Below are 14,900 nucleotides of genomic sequence, written 5' to 3'. Positions count from 1 at the left end.
GAACATGGTCTGCAACAATGCTTAGGTAGGTGATACGTGTTAAAGTAAGATCCACATGGATGGCAGGACCCAAGGTTTCCCAGCAGAACTTCGCCCAAAGCATCACACCATTGGACCACTTTTGATAGATACTGACCACTGCAGACCGGGAACACCCCACAAGAGCTGCAGTTTTGGAGATGCTCTGACCCAGTCGTCTAGCCATCACAATTTGGTCCTCGTCAAACTCGCTCAGATCCTCACGCTCGTCCATTTTTCCTGCTTCTAACATCAACTTTGAGGATTAAATGTTCACTTGCTGCCTAATATATCCCCCCCACTAACAGGTGCCGTGATGAAGAGATAATCAGTGTTATTCACTTCACGTCAGTGGTCATTATGTTATGCCTTGTTGGTGTAAATAATACAATGTAATATAAAATTATATATAATAAATATAATGGGTATATACAGTATATATATATATACATATATATATATATATATATATACTGTATATGTCATTTCCAAGACGAATTGACGCTGTATTGGCCGCAAAAGGAGGCCCTACACCATACTAATAAATTATTGTGGTCTAAAACCAGGTGTTTCAGTTTCATTGTCCAACCCCTGTATAAATACAGTGGGGCCAAAAAGTATTTAGTCAGCCACTGATTGTGCAGGTTCTCCTACTTAGAAAGATGAGAGAGGTCTGTAATTTTCATCATAGCTACACTTCAACTATGAGAGACAAAATGAGAAAAAAAAAATCCAGGAAATCACATTGTAGGATTTTTAAAGAATTTTTTTGTAAATTATGGTGGAAAATAAGTATTTGGTCACCCACAAACAAGCAAGATTTCTGGCTCTCACAGACCTGTAACTTCTTCTTTAAGAAGCTCTTCTGTCCTCCACTCGTTACCTGTATTAATGGCACCTGTTTCACCTCGTTATCTGTATAAAAGACACCTGTCCACAGCCTCAAACAGTCAGACTCCAAACTCAACCATGGCCAAGACCAAAGAGCTGTCGAAGGACACCAGGAAGAAAATTGTAGACCTGCACCAGGCTGGGAAGAGTGAATCTACAATAGGCAAGCAGGTTGGTGTGAATAAATCAACTGTGGGAGCAATTATAAGAAAATGGAAGACATACAAGACGATTGATAATCTCCCTCGATCCCGTGGGGTCAAAATGATCATGAGAACGGTGAGCAAAAATCCCAGAACTACACAGAGGGACCTGATGAATGACCTGCAGAGAGCTGGGACCAAAGTAACAAAGGCTACCATCAGTAAACACACTACGCCGAGAGGGACTCAAATCCTGCAGTGCCAGGCGTGTCCCCCTGCTTAAGCCAGTACATGTCCAGGCCCGTCTGAAGTTTGCCAGAGAGCATATGGATGATCCAGAAGAGGATTGGGAGAATATCATGTGGTCAGATGAAACCAAAATGGAACTTTTTGGTAAAAACTCAACTCGTCGTGTTTGGAGGCTGAGTTGCATCCCAAGAACACCATACCTACTGTGAAGCATGGGGGTGGAAACATCATGCTTTGGGGCTGTTTTTCTGCAAAGGGGACAGGACGACTGATCCGTGTTAAGGGAAGAATGAACGGAGCCATGTATCGTGAGATTTTAAGCCAAAACCTCCTTCCATCAGTGAGAGCATTGAAGATGGAACGTGGCTGGGTCTTCCAGCATGACAATGATCCCAAACACACCGCTCGGGCAACGAAGGAGTGGCTCCGTAAAAAGCATTTCAAGGTCCTGGAGTGGCCTAGCCAGTCTCCAGACCTCAACCCCATAGAAAATTTGTGGAATCCGTGTTGCCCAGCAACAGCCCCAAAACATCACTGCTCTAGAGGAGATCTGCATGGAGGAATGGGCCAAAATACCAGCTACAGTGTGTGCAAACCTGGTGAAGACTTACAGGAAACGTTTGACCTCTGTCATTGCCAACAAAGGTTATGTTACAAAGTATTGAGTTGAACTTTTGTTATTGACCAAATACTTATTTTCCACCATAATTTACAAATAAATTCTTTAAAAATCCTACAATGTGATTTCCTGGATTTTTTTTTCTCATTTTGTCTCTCATAGTTGAAGTGTAACTATGATGAAAATTACAGACCTCTCTCATCTTTCTAAGTAGGAGAACCTGCACAATCAGTGGCTGACTAAATACTTTTTGGCCCCACTGTATATGTATATATATATATATATATATATATACAGGGGTTGGACAAAATAACTGAAACACCTGGTTTTAGACCACAATAATGTATTAGTATGGTGTAGGGCCTCCTTTTGCGGCCAATACAGCGTCAATTAGTCTTGGAAATGACATATACAAGTCCTGCACAGTGGTCAGAGGGATTTTAAGCCATTCTTCTTGCAGGATAGTGGCCAGGTCACTACGTGATGCTGGTGGAGGAAAACGTTTCCTGACTCGCTTCTCCAAAACACCCCAAAGTGGCTCAATAATATTTAGATCTGGTGACTGTGCAGGCCATGGGAGATGTTCAACTTCACTTTCATGTTCATCAAACCAATCTTTCACCAGTCTTGCTGTGTGTATTGGTGCATTGTCATCCTGATACACGGCACCGCCATTGGATGCACATGGTCCTCCAGAATGGTTCGGTAGTCCTTGGCAGTGACGCGCCCATCTAGCACAAGTATTGGGCCAAGGGAATGCCATGATATGGCAGCCCAAACCATCACTGATCCACCCCCATGCTTCACTCTGGGCATGCAACAGTCTGGGTGGTACGCTTCTTTGGGGCTTCTCCACACCGTAACTCTCCCGGATGTGGGGAAAACAGTAAAGGTGGACTCATCAGAGAACAATACATGTTTCACATTGTCCACAGCCCAAGATTTGCGCTCCTTGCACCATTGAAACCGACGTTTGGCATTGGCACGAGTGACCAAAGGTTTGGCTATAGCAGCCCGGCCGTGTATATTGACCCTGTGGAGCTCCCGACGGACAGTTCTGGTGGAAACAGGAGAGTTGAGGTGCACATTTAATTCTGCCGTGATTTGGGCAGCCGTGGTTTTATGTTTTTTGGATACAATCCGGGTTAGCACCCGAACATCCCTTTCAGACAGCTTCCTCTTGCGTCCACAGTTAATCCTGTTGGATGTGGTTTGTCCTTCTTGGTGGTATGCTGACATTACCCTGGATACCGTGGCTCTTGATACATCACAAAGACTTGCTGTCTTGGTCACAGATGCGCCAGCAAGACGTGCACCAACAATTTGTCCTCTTTTGAACTCTGGTATGTCACCCATAATGTTGTGTGCATTGCAATATTTTGAGCAAAACTGTGCTCTTACCCTGCTAATTGAACCTTCACACTCTGCTCTTACTGGTGCAATGTGCAATTAATGAAGATTGGCCACCAGACTGGTCCAATTTAGCCATGAAACCTACCACACTAAAATGACAGGTGTTTCAGTTATTTTGTCCAACCCCTGTATATATATATACATATATTCATATATACATATATACAGTGCCATCAGAAAGTATTCACACCCCTTCACTTTTTCCACAATTTGTTATGTTACAGACATATTTGAAAACCGATTAGAGTATAGCTTTCTTTAAAAAAAATTTCCATGAAATAGCCCATAATGACAAAGTAAAAACATGTTTTCAGACATTTTTGTAAATTTATTACAAGTGTAAACATTTAAACATAATAGGTACATAAGTATTCACACCCATGGCTTAATATTTTGTTGAAGCACCTTTGGCAGCAATCACAGCCTCAAGTCTTCTTGGGTATGTCTGTATAAGCTTGGCACAACTGTTTCTGGGCATTTTCTCCCTGCAGATCCTCTCAAGCTCAGTCAGGTTGGATGGGCAGCGTCTGTAGACGGCCATTTTTAGGTCTTTCCAGAGATGTTCAATTGGATTCAAGTTCGGCTCTGGCTGGGCCACTCAAGGACATTCACAGACTGCTCCTGAAGCCACTCCTTCGTTATCTTGGCTGTGTGCTTTGGGTCATTGTCGTGTTGGAAGATGAATCGTCGCCCTAGTCTGAGTTCCAGAGCACTCTGGAGCAGGTTTTCTTGAAGAATCTCTCTATATTTGGCTGCTGTCATTCTCCTGCCGCAGAAAAACATCCCCACAGCATGATGCTGCCACCACCACGCTTGACAGTAGGGATGGTGTTAGCCAGGCGATGAGCAGTGCAGTTCAAATCAAGTTGTAGAAGCATCTCAAGGATGATCAGTGTAAACTGGATGCACCTGAGCTCAATTTTGAGCGTCATAGCAAAGGGTGTGAATACTTATGTACCTATTATGTTTAAATTATTAAAATATTTACAAAAATGTCTGAAAACATGTTTTCACTTTGTCATTATGGGCTATTTCATGTAGATTTTTTAAAAGAAAACTATACTCAAATCGGATTTGTGGAAAAAGTGAAGGGGTGTGAATACTTTTTGATGGCACTGTATATAAATATATATATATATATATAAACAATAATATTTATATTAATATACATATATAATAAATATAATAATAATCAGTGTAGTTTGTGGTTTAGGTTGAATCATGATAATACAGGTTGGTATTAAATCGAGCTCTATAGTGGAAACAGCTTTTGATCCCCTGAATGCAGCTCAGAATAATGCTATTCAAGAGGAAGGACACAAAAAGAATAAAAAGCCCAAAAGCCAGACATGACGACAAGGCAAGCGGTCAAGCAGACAATTTTCAGTTTTTCTTCACAAAAAAGGATCAAATTCATATTTAAAACACTCTAAAACATGTTCTTTAATTCTAAAGCCATATCATGTGGTACAGATGAAGATGTACCTTGTATGACATGGGAGTTGTCCTTCAGAAAAAAGTTGTAGAGGTATTTGGGGATGAAGGCTGACATGCAGGCATATGCCAGCGCTAAAGGGCACAGAGAGCGGTAATTAAGAACAGGAACTATAATGAGAGTTCATTTAAATTCAGGTCATAGATCGAATCAGGAAATCATTAGAAAGGTTTAAGCTGTAAGACTGACTTATAAAATCTTCAAAATATTACAAATCTTTTAAATCCTGTAAACCTTACCCTCGTTGTTGAAGTTCAGGTAGAGGAAAGGAGCGCACAGGGAGTCCAGACCTAAAATAAACAGAATTTAACAGCTCATTAAAATGTGGCAAATCTATAAATCAACATCATTCACACCGGGTGAGCAAAAATATCTTTATTTAGATCCTTCAGATAACTTTCATTGTACATTAAATTTGCACCTCCTGGTGTTTCAGTGTGAGGATTTTTAGCAAATTAGTGTTTAATTCAGACAGGACGTTTTAACCTCGCCCTGAAATTAAATAACAAGTGAACAAAGGTCTGTTTATATTTTTTAGGTTGATTTCAGTACTTAGAAATTCTAACGCTCTTATAAATGACCTCCAGTTTTACCCGAGTTCGAGTCCACTATATGGCCAAAAGTATTTAGACACCTGACCATGAGCTTGTTCCATATTTTGGAATATATTTTTCCATATAGGGGACCATATTTTGGTTTTTTAAAAAAAAGGACTCTTTAGGCTTCAGGAGAATAAATCTGAGTAGATTTGGGAGAGGTGGAAAAAGTACATTTCCCAGATTTATTTTATTTAGAAGTTGCTGCTTCGTTTCTTTATCACCCCAAGTTTTAATTTTAAGTTTTGATTCTGAGTTTGTTAATAAAACGGTAAAAGTTGAATCACATTGTAAAGAAATCTAAACTATTGCCACATGTGTAAACAGTTGTCATGTTTTAATGTGATTCCAAATAAAGAAAATAATAAAAAAAAGGACACTTGGCAGGATGGCAGAATGGGGCAAAAGTTTGGTTTGAGGTGGGGATGGTGGTGTTGGATTGGCAAAGTAATTTCATGTAATTGGTGGCACCATGGCAATGTGAATAAATTAGGGTTTTAAATATTAGACAAATGCATCAATAACCATCCAACTATGTTATTAAACAGGAGCTGTTTATCTTCTAACAAATGCATTTATGGTCAGATCATCTTACTCCTTTCAGTTCAGCATTAAGCCCTAAACAATAACAACAACAAATAAAATAGTTCATCAGTGGAGCTATCGGGACAGAATGTGGCGCTATCACGGCGTTACAATAACCTCTATCTTAGCGCTTAGGATCTTAGGATTCCGAACGAGACAAAAACACCGATTTTTTTCTGTAATCGGTCTGTGAATTTTCATTTGCACTTCAGCATTTTTGAAGAGAAGTGTCAGAAGGCGGGACATAAAGAGGAAGGTGAAATCAGTGCAAAAACACACAAAGAGTAGCGCACGCAGACTACAAAAGCCGAATCCCAGCTCCAAAAAAGAGGATGTATGGTCATCCTAATTAAAACACAGTGACCTCTATGTGAACAGTCGCTTTTCCTATTCCTTTTGACATACTTTGACTACATGTCTTCATAGAGTCATGCTGGAACAGGAAAGGACCTTCCCTAAACAGCTGCTGCAAAGTTAAAAGCATATAATTTTCGTTCTATCATTGATTTATTACACGTGTTAGCAACAGCTGTGGCTGAAACACATCCATTCAGTGATTTGAAGGGGTGTCCCAATACTTTTGCCCATATAGTGTACGATGTGACACAGAGTTTGTTTACATTTACGGCATTTAGCAGACGCTTTTATTCAAAGCGACTCACATGAGCAACTGAGGATTAAGGGCCTTGCTCAGAGGTCCAACAGTGCTAATTTGGTGGTGGTGGGCTTGAACCAGCAACCTTCTGATTTGCACTCCGGTACCTTATGCACTGAGCTTTTACTGCCCAGCCATCTTACAATAGCTAGGTGGTTTTGGCAATCCCTCTCCCTCGGACATTAGATGATCATGCCGATCATGCCCATGCAGGTGCCCCACAGGTTGATAGCACCACTGTGATTCAAACTCTGGATCCTCAAATCTTAGCAGTTTTGGGTTTTTAATTAATTAATAAATATTTAAATGTCACAAAACATTATTAAAGCAGCAACATGTCTGTAAAAACCGAAACCCCCCGTCCGGCTTCTAACTAAGAACCCAAATCTAACAGGTGCGTCAGTTTAAGCAGGTAATAAAATAACCAAAACACGAGAGCCACCTAGAGGCGAACAATGAGAACTACAGTCCCAGTTTCTCACCCTGCCAGTACACCAGGTCAGGATGGGACACCACCCAGGCCTTCAGCACCCTCCGAAACTTGTTATGACCCTGCGGTGAGGACAGCAGCTCATCATACTGGTGACAGCGAGGGATGTCCACTTCGATCTAAAACAAGAGGAACAAGATTTAAGCCCAACACATTTATAAAAAAACACCAAGTATTAATTTAATACAGTATAAACCTCAGTTCTTTTGTGTTTTTAGTGTTTAAGGGTGACTGTCTCAGAAAATGTTAGCACTCTGACACATGACAGAAGATGGAGCAATGCCTTTTTTAATGTTGGAAATGATATGAAAGCTTTAATGTGCTGTACGTTACTGTACAGATACAGAGCAGAAACGTCTGTAAAATTGACCGGTTTCAGTCCGTCACTTCAGCATTTCTCTTAGCTGGAAATGTATCAGCTTTTATTCAACAAGGCAACCACTGTACTAGTTCACAGTCAACTAGTTCACATTTACATTGAGCAGATGCTCTTATCCAGAGATACTTCCATAGTGAACATTACATTACTCTAGTTTAAGCAGACAACAGTCCAAGAACACAAATCTGCTGGAACCCTGTTTGTACAGGTTCCAGGTTTTTTTTTTATGCAAGAAATAAATAAGAGCGTTAGTTAGTAAGTACATGTTATTGCTCAGCTTAAGTTCTCAGTAAAGAGGTGATGAGGGTTTTTAATCGACTTTTGAAGACAGCAAGAGACTCAGATGTTTGGACAGACAGGGGAAACTTGGGTGCTGGTACAGAGAAGATCCTTGATGCGCGTCTTCCTTAAGTCCTGGGTGGAGGATCAAGTTGAGCAAAACTAGTGGTATGGAGTTAGTTTGGGACTGGTCCATTTTTGGCTTTGTAGGTGAGCATCAGTATTTTAAACTGAATGCGGGCAGGTGCAGGAAGCCAGTGAAGAGAAAGCAGCAGTGGGGTGATGTGGCAGCAGTGGGGTGATGTGGCAGCAGTGGGGTGATGTGGCAGCAGTGGGGTGATGTGGCAGCAGGTGATGTGGCAGTGTTTAAGTTGGTTAAAGACCAGGCGAGCAGCTGCATTTTGGATGAGTTGAAGGGGTTTAATAGTGGACATGGGAGCTCCTGCCAGGAGGGATTTGCAGTAGTCCAGCCGTGAGATTACAAGTGACTGCACAAGGATCTGAGTGGCTTCCAGTTTTTCCCGTTTACCATTCAAATCTAAATAAACAAGCATTCTTTTGCCTTTTTAGTAGTTTATTATTATTATTAATCTTAATTTTATTTTATTAATTTTATTCTTTGGTTTTTATTGTACAGTGCCCTTGTGTGTCTTGAAAGGCACTTATAAAATGAAATTGTATTATTATTATTATTATTATTATTATTATTATTATTATGGGGTGTGGGGTGCCTAGCATCTTGCAGCATGGGGTGGAGGTAGCATCTTTGTTTCTGGCAGCAGCATCCTTCTGGATGGACGGGAACATTGGTCCTCAACCGAAACCCAACTCTCACAGCTGGCTCCGGGTCTTCAACCCAGCCACACCCTGGTAACCGCTTCTGCTGGCGGGCAAAAGTTGTGAGGGGCTGGCTCCGAGCCAGTTGGATACTTGGAGAGGAGATGGGCTCCGCCAAGTTTTTTTTTTTCCAAGCCCACTGAAATGCCATGATGGACACAAAAACAGCGACAGACATGCCGGATCGGTCGAGGCCCGGAGTACCAACGACCGCGCGTCCCACTGCGGTGCCACAGGGTGGGAGCGATAAGTTTGTTACTGGGGCACCAATAGCATCAATAACACCAACAACAGCAACCATCAGACTTCCCAAGGAGCACACCATTATGGGCACATGGAATGTTCGTACCCTGTACGCTCAAGGGAAGGTTAAAGAACTTACCCACGAACTTGCCAGATATAAATGGGACATCTTTGGTCTATCTGAGGTCAGATGGACAGGTTTCGGAGAGACCACCACAGATGAGGGGCATAAAGTATGGTACAGCGGAGATAGCAGCAAGCATCAACATGGAGTGGGAATCATTGTCAACAAGGAGAAGGTGAACTCCGTGTTCAGCTGTACACCACTCTGCAGCCGAATCATATCAATGCGTATCGCTGCAAGGACACTGAACATCGGCATCATCCAAGCGTATGCTCCTACTTCAGATTACGATGATGAGGCAGTTGAAGCGTTTTACGAAGAATTGGAAGAAACAGTCATGAAAATCGCTAAGAAGTATTTCCTTGTTATCATGGGTGATTGGAACGCCAAAGTAGGAAAAGACGCATACGATCAATGGGCAGGATCAGTTGGGCGCTTTGGACTAGATAAAACCAATGACAGAGGATTGAGGCTTCTAGAGTTTGCCAGCAGCCACAAGCTCACTCTTGCCAACACCTTGTTTCCACACAAAATCTCAAGAACAACAACTTGGCATGCCCCTGACGGAGTGACACACAACCAAATCGATTTCATCCTTACCCCACGCAGGTTTAAATCCAGTATCAACAAAGCAAAGACCAGAACATATCCTGGAGCAGATATTGGCAGTGATCATGACATGGTCCTTACGACATTGAAGTTAAAGCTGAGGAAGAACTATAAGCCAAAGTGCCCCTGTATCCGATTCGACATCGAGAAACTAAGAGATCCAGAAATAGCAGCAGTGTTTGAAGCAACAGTTGGTGGAAAATTTGCTGCACTTAACCTTCTTCAGGACATAGACACACTTACAGACAATGTTAGAGAAGTCCTGCAAGACTCAGCTCTGGAGATACTGGGGAAAAGAAGAAAAAAGAACAAACCGTGGGTCACTAATGACATCCTGGATCTTTGCGACAAAAGGCGAGGACTCAAAAAGACTAAACGATTAAACCCATTTGTAGCACATGATTACAACTCAATGAACAAGACCATTAGAAAGAAGATGAAAGAAGCAAAGGAGAATTGGATCTCAGATCAGTGTAGAAAGATTGACAAAGGAATGAAAGAAGGCAACAGCAAGACTGCCTTTGACACACTGAAGACACTGACAAGACAATAACGGCCAAGTGTCAGAAACATCGAAGATGAAAACGGCAATCTTCTCACCGAAGAGACAGACATCATGAAGAGGTGGACAACATACTGTAGAGAACTGTACAACTACCCGCTCAGACCGGACACCACCTTCTTGTCCAACTCACCCAACACCAACAGGGAACCAGGGAATGCTCCAATTCTTCAAAAGGAAGTCGAAGAGGCTGTGCGAGTGCTTAAAGGAGGCAAGTCACCAGGAGTTGACAACATTCCAGCTGAACTCCTGAAGCATGGGGGCCCTGAACTCATCAAGATCCTGACAACCATCTGTCAAAGAATTTGGGCAAGCAAGAAGTGGCCAAAAGAGTGGACCCCATCTCTGATTACCACTCGCCCAAAGAAAGGTAACCTAAGACACTGCCAAAACTACAGAACAATAAGTTTAATCAGCCACCCTAGCAAAGTCATGCTCAAAGTCATTCTGAACAGAATGAGGAAAAAGACAGAAGAAATCCTTGCAGAAGAACAGGCAGGGTTCCGGCCTAAGAGAAGCACCACAGAGCAGATCTTCAACCTCCGAGTGCTAATAGAGAAACACCAAAGGCACCAGCATGAACTGTTTCACAACTTTATTGACTTTAAGAAGGCTTTTGATCGTGTATGGCAGGAAGACTTGTGGCAAGTAATGAGAAATTACAACTTTGACAGCAATCTCATTGCCGGTATAAAAGCTCTCTATGATGATTCAAACAGTGCCGTTCTCCTGAACAATATGATTGGAGAACCATTCAGAACATCAGTTGGAGTTCGTCAAGGCTGCCTCCTCTCTCCCGCCCTTTTCAACATCTATCTGGAAAGCATCATGACAAACACTGAGCAGCTTCCATCCGTCCATTTCCATCAATGGTCAACCACTCTGCAACCTGCGGTTTGCAGACGACATTGACCTCATGGGAAGCAGTGAAGAGGAACTGCAAGACCTGACTACCAGGTTGGAGCGCTCAGCAGGAGCATTTGGCATGGAAGTAAGTGCAGAGAAAAGCAAGATCCTGGTCAACACAATCACCCAGCACACAGCAATCAACATCATGCTGAATGGCCAGAAACTAGAAGAAATGGACCATTTTAAATACCTCGCGTCCATTATCACAAAAGATGGTAGCTCCACCAAAGAAATTATTTCAAGACTCGGCCAGGCCTCATCTGCCATGAGCAAGATGAACACTCTCTGGAGAAGCAACGACATCAGCCTCTCCCTTAAAGTCAAGCTGTACAAGTCACTGGTGGTATCCATCTTTCTGTATGGATGCGAGAGTTGGACTCTAAACGCTGAAACGGAACGTAGAATTCAAGCGTTTGAGAATAAGAACTTCAGACGACTCCTGCGCATTCGCTACACCGAGCATAAGACCAATGAATATGTCTGGCAGCAAATCACCACACTCGCCGAAAACCAGGAGCCTCTTCTTGCCACGGTGCGACGCCGTAAGCTCGCCTGGTATGGCCATGTGACCCGCCATAACTCATTGGCCAAGACAATCCTCCAAGGCACAGTAGAAGGCAAACGCCGCAGAGGGCGTCAACGCAAGTCCTGGCTTGACAATATCAAAGAATGGAACGGACAGACCCCTGGCACATTACTGCGAAAAACCGAGGACCGAGAGCAATGGAGATCACTGATTGCCCTCTCCTGCATGGCACCCCCACGATATCAGTCAAGGGTCAAACTAACTAACTAATTATTATTATATACAAGAATGAATATAATAGCTATACAACTTTTTTTAAAAGGTAATTTTATTAATGTAAAAATTGTTTAAAATGCATCGTTTGAACCACTTTACCTTTTATTATTTAAAGGTCATTTTATTATTATTATTTATTATTATTATTATTACTATTATTATTATTATTATATACAAGCATGAATACAATAGCTCTACCTTTTTTAAAAGGTCATTTTATTATTATTATTATTATTATTACTATTTTTACTATTATTATTATTATTATTATTATTATATACAAGCATGAATACAATAGCTCTACCTTTTATTTTTTAAGGTAATACATTATTATTATTACTATTATTATTATTATTATTATTATTATTATTATTATTATTATTATTATTATTATATACAAGCATGAATACAATAGCTCTACCTTTTATTTTTTAAGGTAATATATTATTATTATTACTATTATTATTATTATTATTACTATTATTATTATTATTATTATTATTATTGTTGTTATTATTGTTATTATTATATACAAGCATGAATACAATAGCTCTACCTTTTATTTTTTAAGGTAATATATTATTATTATTACTATTACTATTATTATTATTATTATTACTATTATTATTATTATTATTGTTATTATTATATACAAGCATGAATACAATAGCTCTACCTTTTATTTTTTAAGGTAATATATTATTATTATTACTATTATTATTATTATTATTATTACTATTATTATTATTATTATTACTATTATTATTATTATTATTATTATTGTTATTATTATATACGAGCATGAATACAATAGCTCTACCTTTAATTTTTAAGGTAATATTATTATTATTACTATTATTATTATTGTTTTTTATATATACAAGCATGAATATTAATAAAAATATTATTAATTATTAATAATATTATTATTAAAAATATTATTAATAAAAAAATTGTTTAAAATACATCGTTTGAACCAAGAAGAATGTTTTCTGTAATTTATACAGATAAACTCGACTATAAAAACTAAACCAAGCAGGACTGAATTCTGTAGGTTCTCTACACAGGAAACGGACGTTCAGACCGTGCAAGAGTCCAGAAAGAAGCCGAGAGCGCTCTGACCAAACAATGTAAATATTTAAGCAGCTCTCTGAATAATAGAAGATTGTAAAGATCCTCCATCATTCAGTGACCGCTGAGGGCCGACAATAAGCTCAGCTGAGAAAAGCACACGAGTACCTGTCTGTCTGTAGGGATGGGCGTGTCCTTATCAGTGGAGTCGTACTTCGCCTGAATGTCGCCCTGCAAAAAAGAGATTCACTCTGGTCTTTATCTACAGTTCATTATTGGCAACGTTCTGGTAAGCGTAGACACCCAAATCTCATCTTATATACCACAGCCATTACCATTTACTCAATAATATAATAATTCACTCGCTCATTCACTCACTCATTCACTCAGTTATTTACTCGCTCATTCACACTCTCACTCATTCATTCACTCATTCATTCACTCATTCATTCATTCATTCATTCACTCAGTTATTCACTCGCTCATTTACTTGCTCACTCATTCATTCATTCACTCATTCACTCACTCATTCACTCACTCACTCATTCACTCATTCATTCACTCACTCATTCACTCACTCATTCACTCACTCATTCACTCACTCATTCACTCACTCATTCACTCACTCATTCACTCTCATTTATTTGCTCAACCATTCATTCACTTACTCACTCACTCGCTCATTCACTCACTCATTCATTCACTTGCTCATTCTTTCATTTGCTTATTCACTCAATCACTCATTAGCTCATTTACTTGCTCACTCATTCATTCAGTCGACACTCATTCATTCACTCGCTCATTCACTCGCTTATTCACTTGCTCATTCATTTATTCACTTACTTATTTACTCATTCACATGCTCAATCATTCATTCACCTGACACTCATTTATTCACTCAACCATTTACTCACTCATATAATAATTCACTCCCCTCACTCATTCAGTAACTACTACAATAATTCATGCATTCAATTACTCATTTAACTACTTACTCATTCACTCAACTCACTCATATAATAATGATTCAGTTACTACAATAACTAATTCATTTAATTAATCAACCATTCACTCACCCACTCATAATAATTCACTCACCCAATTATTCAGTTACTACTCATGTATACTCATTACTACTACAATAATTCATTTATTCAGTCATTCAATAAACCACTCATTCACTCACTCATTTAGTTACTATTACAGAAATGTTCTCTCACTCGCTCGCTCGCATCAGTGGAGTGTCTAAACATTTGTGTTGTTTGCGCTGATTTTAAAATCGCATCCTTACCTCCACTCCGAGTAACGCAGCCCAGGCCAGACCCCGCACGAGAGGAGGAACATCAATCCTGGCTTCCTTCCACACCAGGTTTTTTTTGTATGGATAAGCCTGAACGACAGACAGTTATCACAGACAGATCAGTTATAAATCACAGAACCAAATCAAACTGAATTATTATTATTATTTATTTTATTTATTAGGATTTTAACATCATATTTTACACACTTTGGTTACATGTATGACAAGACAGGTAGTTACTGGTTACACAAGATGCATCAGTTCACAAGTTTTAATGTCAAACAAAGTCATGGACGATTTTGTGTCTCCAATTCACCTCTTTGCACGTGTTTGGACTGTGGAAGGAAACCGGAGCTCCTGGAGGAAACCCACACAGACAGGAGAACATGCAAACTCTACACAGAAAGGACCCGGACCGCTCCACCTGGGAATCAAACCCAGGACCTTCTAGCTGTGAGGTGACAGTGCTACCCACTGCGTCTGTGCTGCCTTCCACATTAAATCAAATCCTTCTGTGTATGATACTGTGTAGCTGCAGGCCATTCAAAGTGTCCATGCCAACCCATGTCCAATTTTGAAAGCACCTACGATGGGCACACAGGCCTCGGAGCTAAAAATGAAGTGCAAGAAG

At 40.2% G+C, this 14,900-nt stretch overlaps 1 protein-coding gene across 1 annotated transcript in view; it reads right to left on the bottom strand.

The window, feature by feature from the left end:
- The window catches only part of tbck (TBC1 domain containing kinase), a 96,145-nt gene that overhangs the window by 60,666 nt on the left and 20,579 nt on the right, over positions 1–14,900 (bottom strand). Inside the window, exons 15-19 of the mRNA XM_062995299.1 lie at positions 14,261–14,359; positions 13,138–13,200; positions 7,147–7,273; positions 5,068–5,118; positions 4,819–4,902 (exon numbers count right to left, since the gene is read on the bottom strand). Of these exons, the coding sequence (XP_062851369.1) occupies positions 4,819–4,902; positions 5,068–5,118; positions 7,147–7,273; positions 13,138–13,200; positions 14,261–14,359 (424 nt within the window). The remainder of the gene's footprint in view (positions 1–4,818; positions 4,903–5,067; positions 5,119–7,146; positions 7,274–13,137; positions 13,201–14,260; positions 14,360–14,900) is intronic.

Source organism: Trichomycterus rosablanca, chromosome 5, assembly GCF_030014385.1.
Source record: "Trichomycterus rosablanca isolate fTriRos1 chromosome 5, fTriRos1.hap1, whole genome shotgun sequence".
NCBI classification, from domain to species: domain Eukaryota; kingdom Metazoa; phylum Chordata; class Actinopteri; order Siluriformes; family Trichomycteridae; genus Trichomycterus; species Trichomycterus rosablanca.
This window is presented reverse-complemented; position numbering and strand designations above follow the sequence as displayed.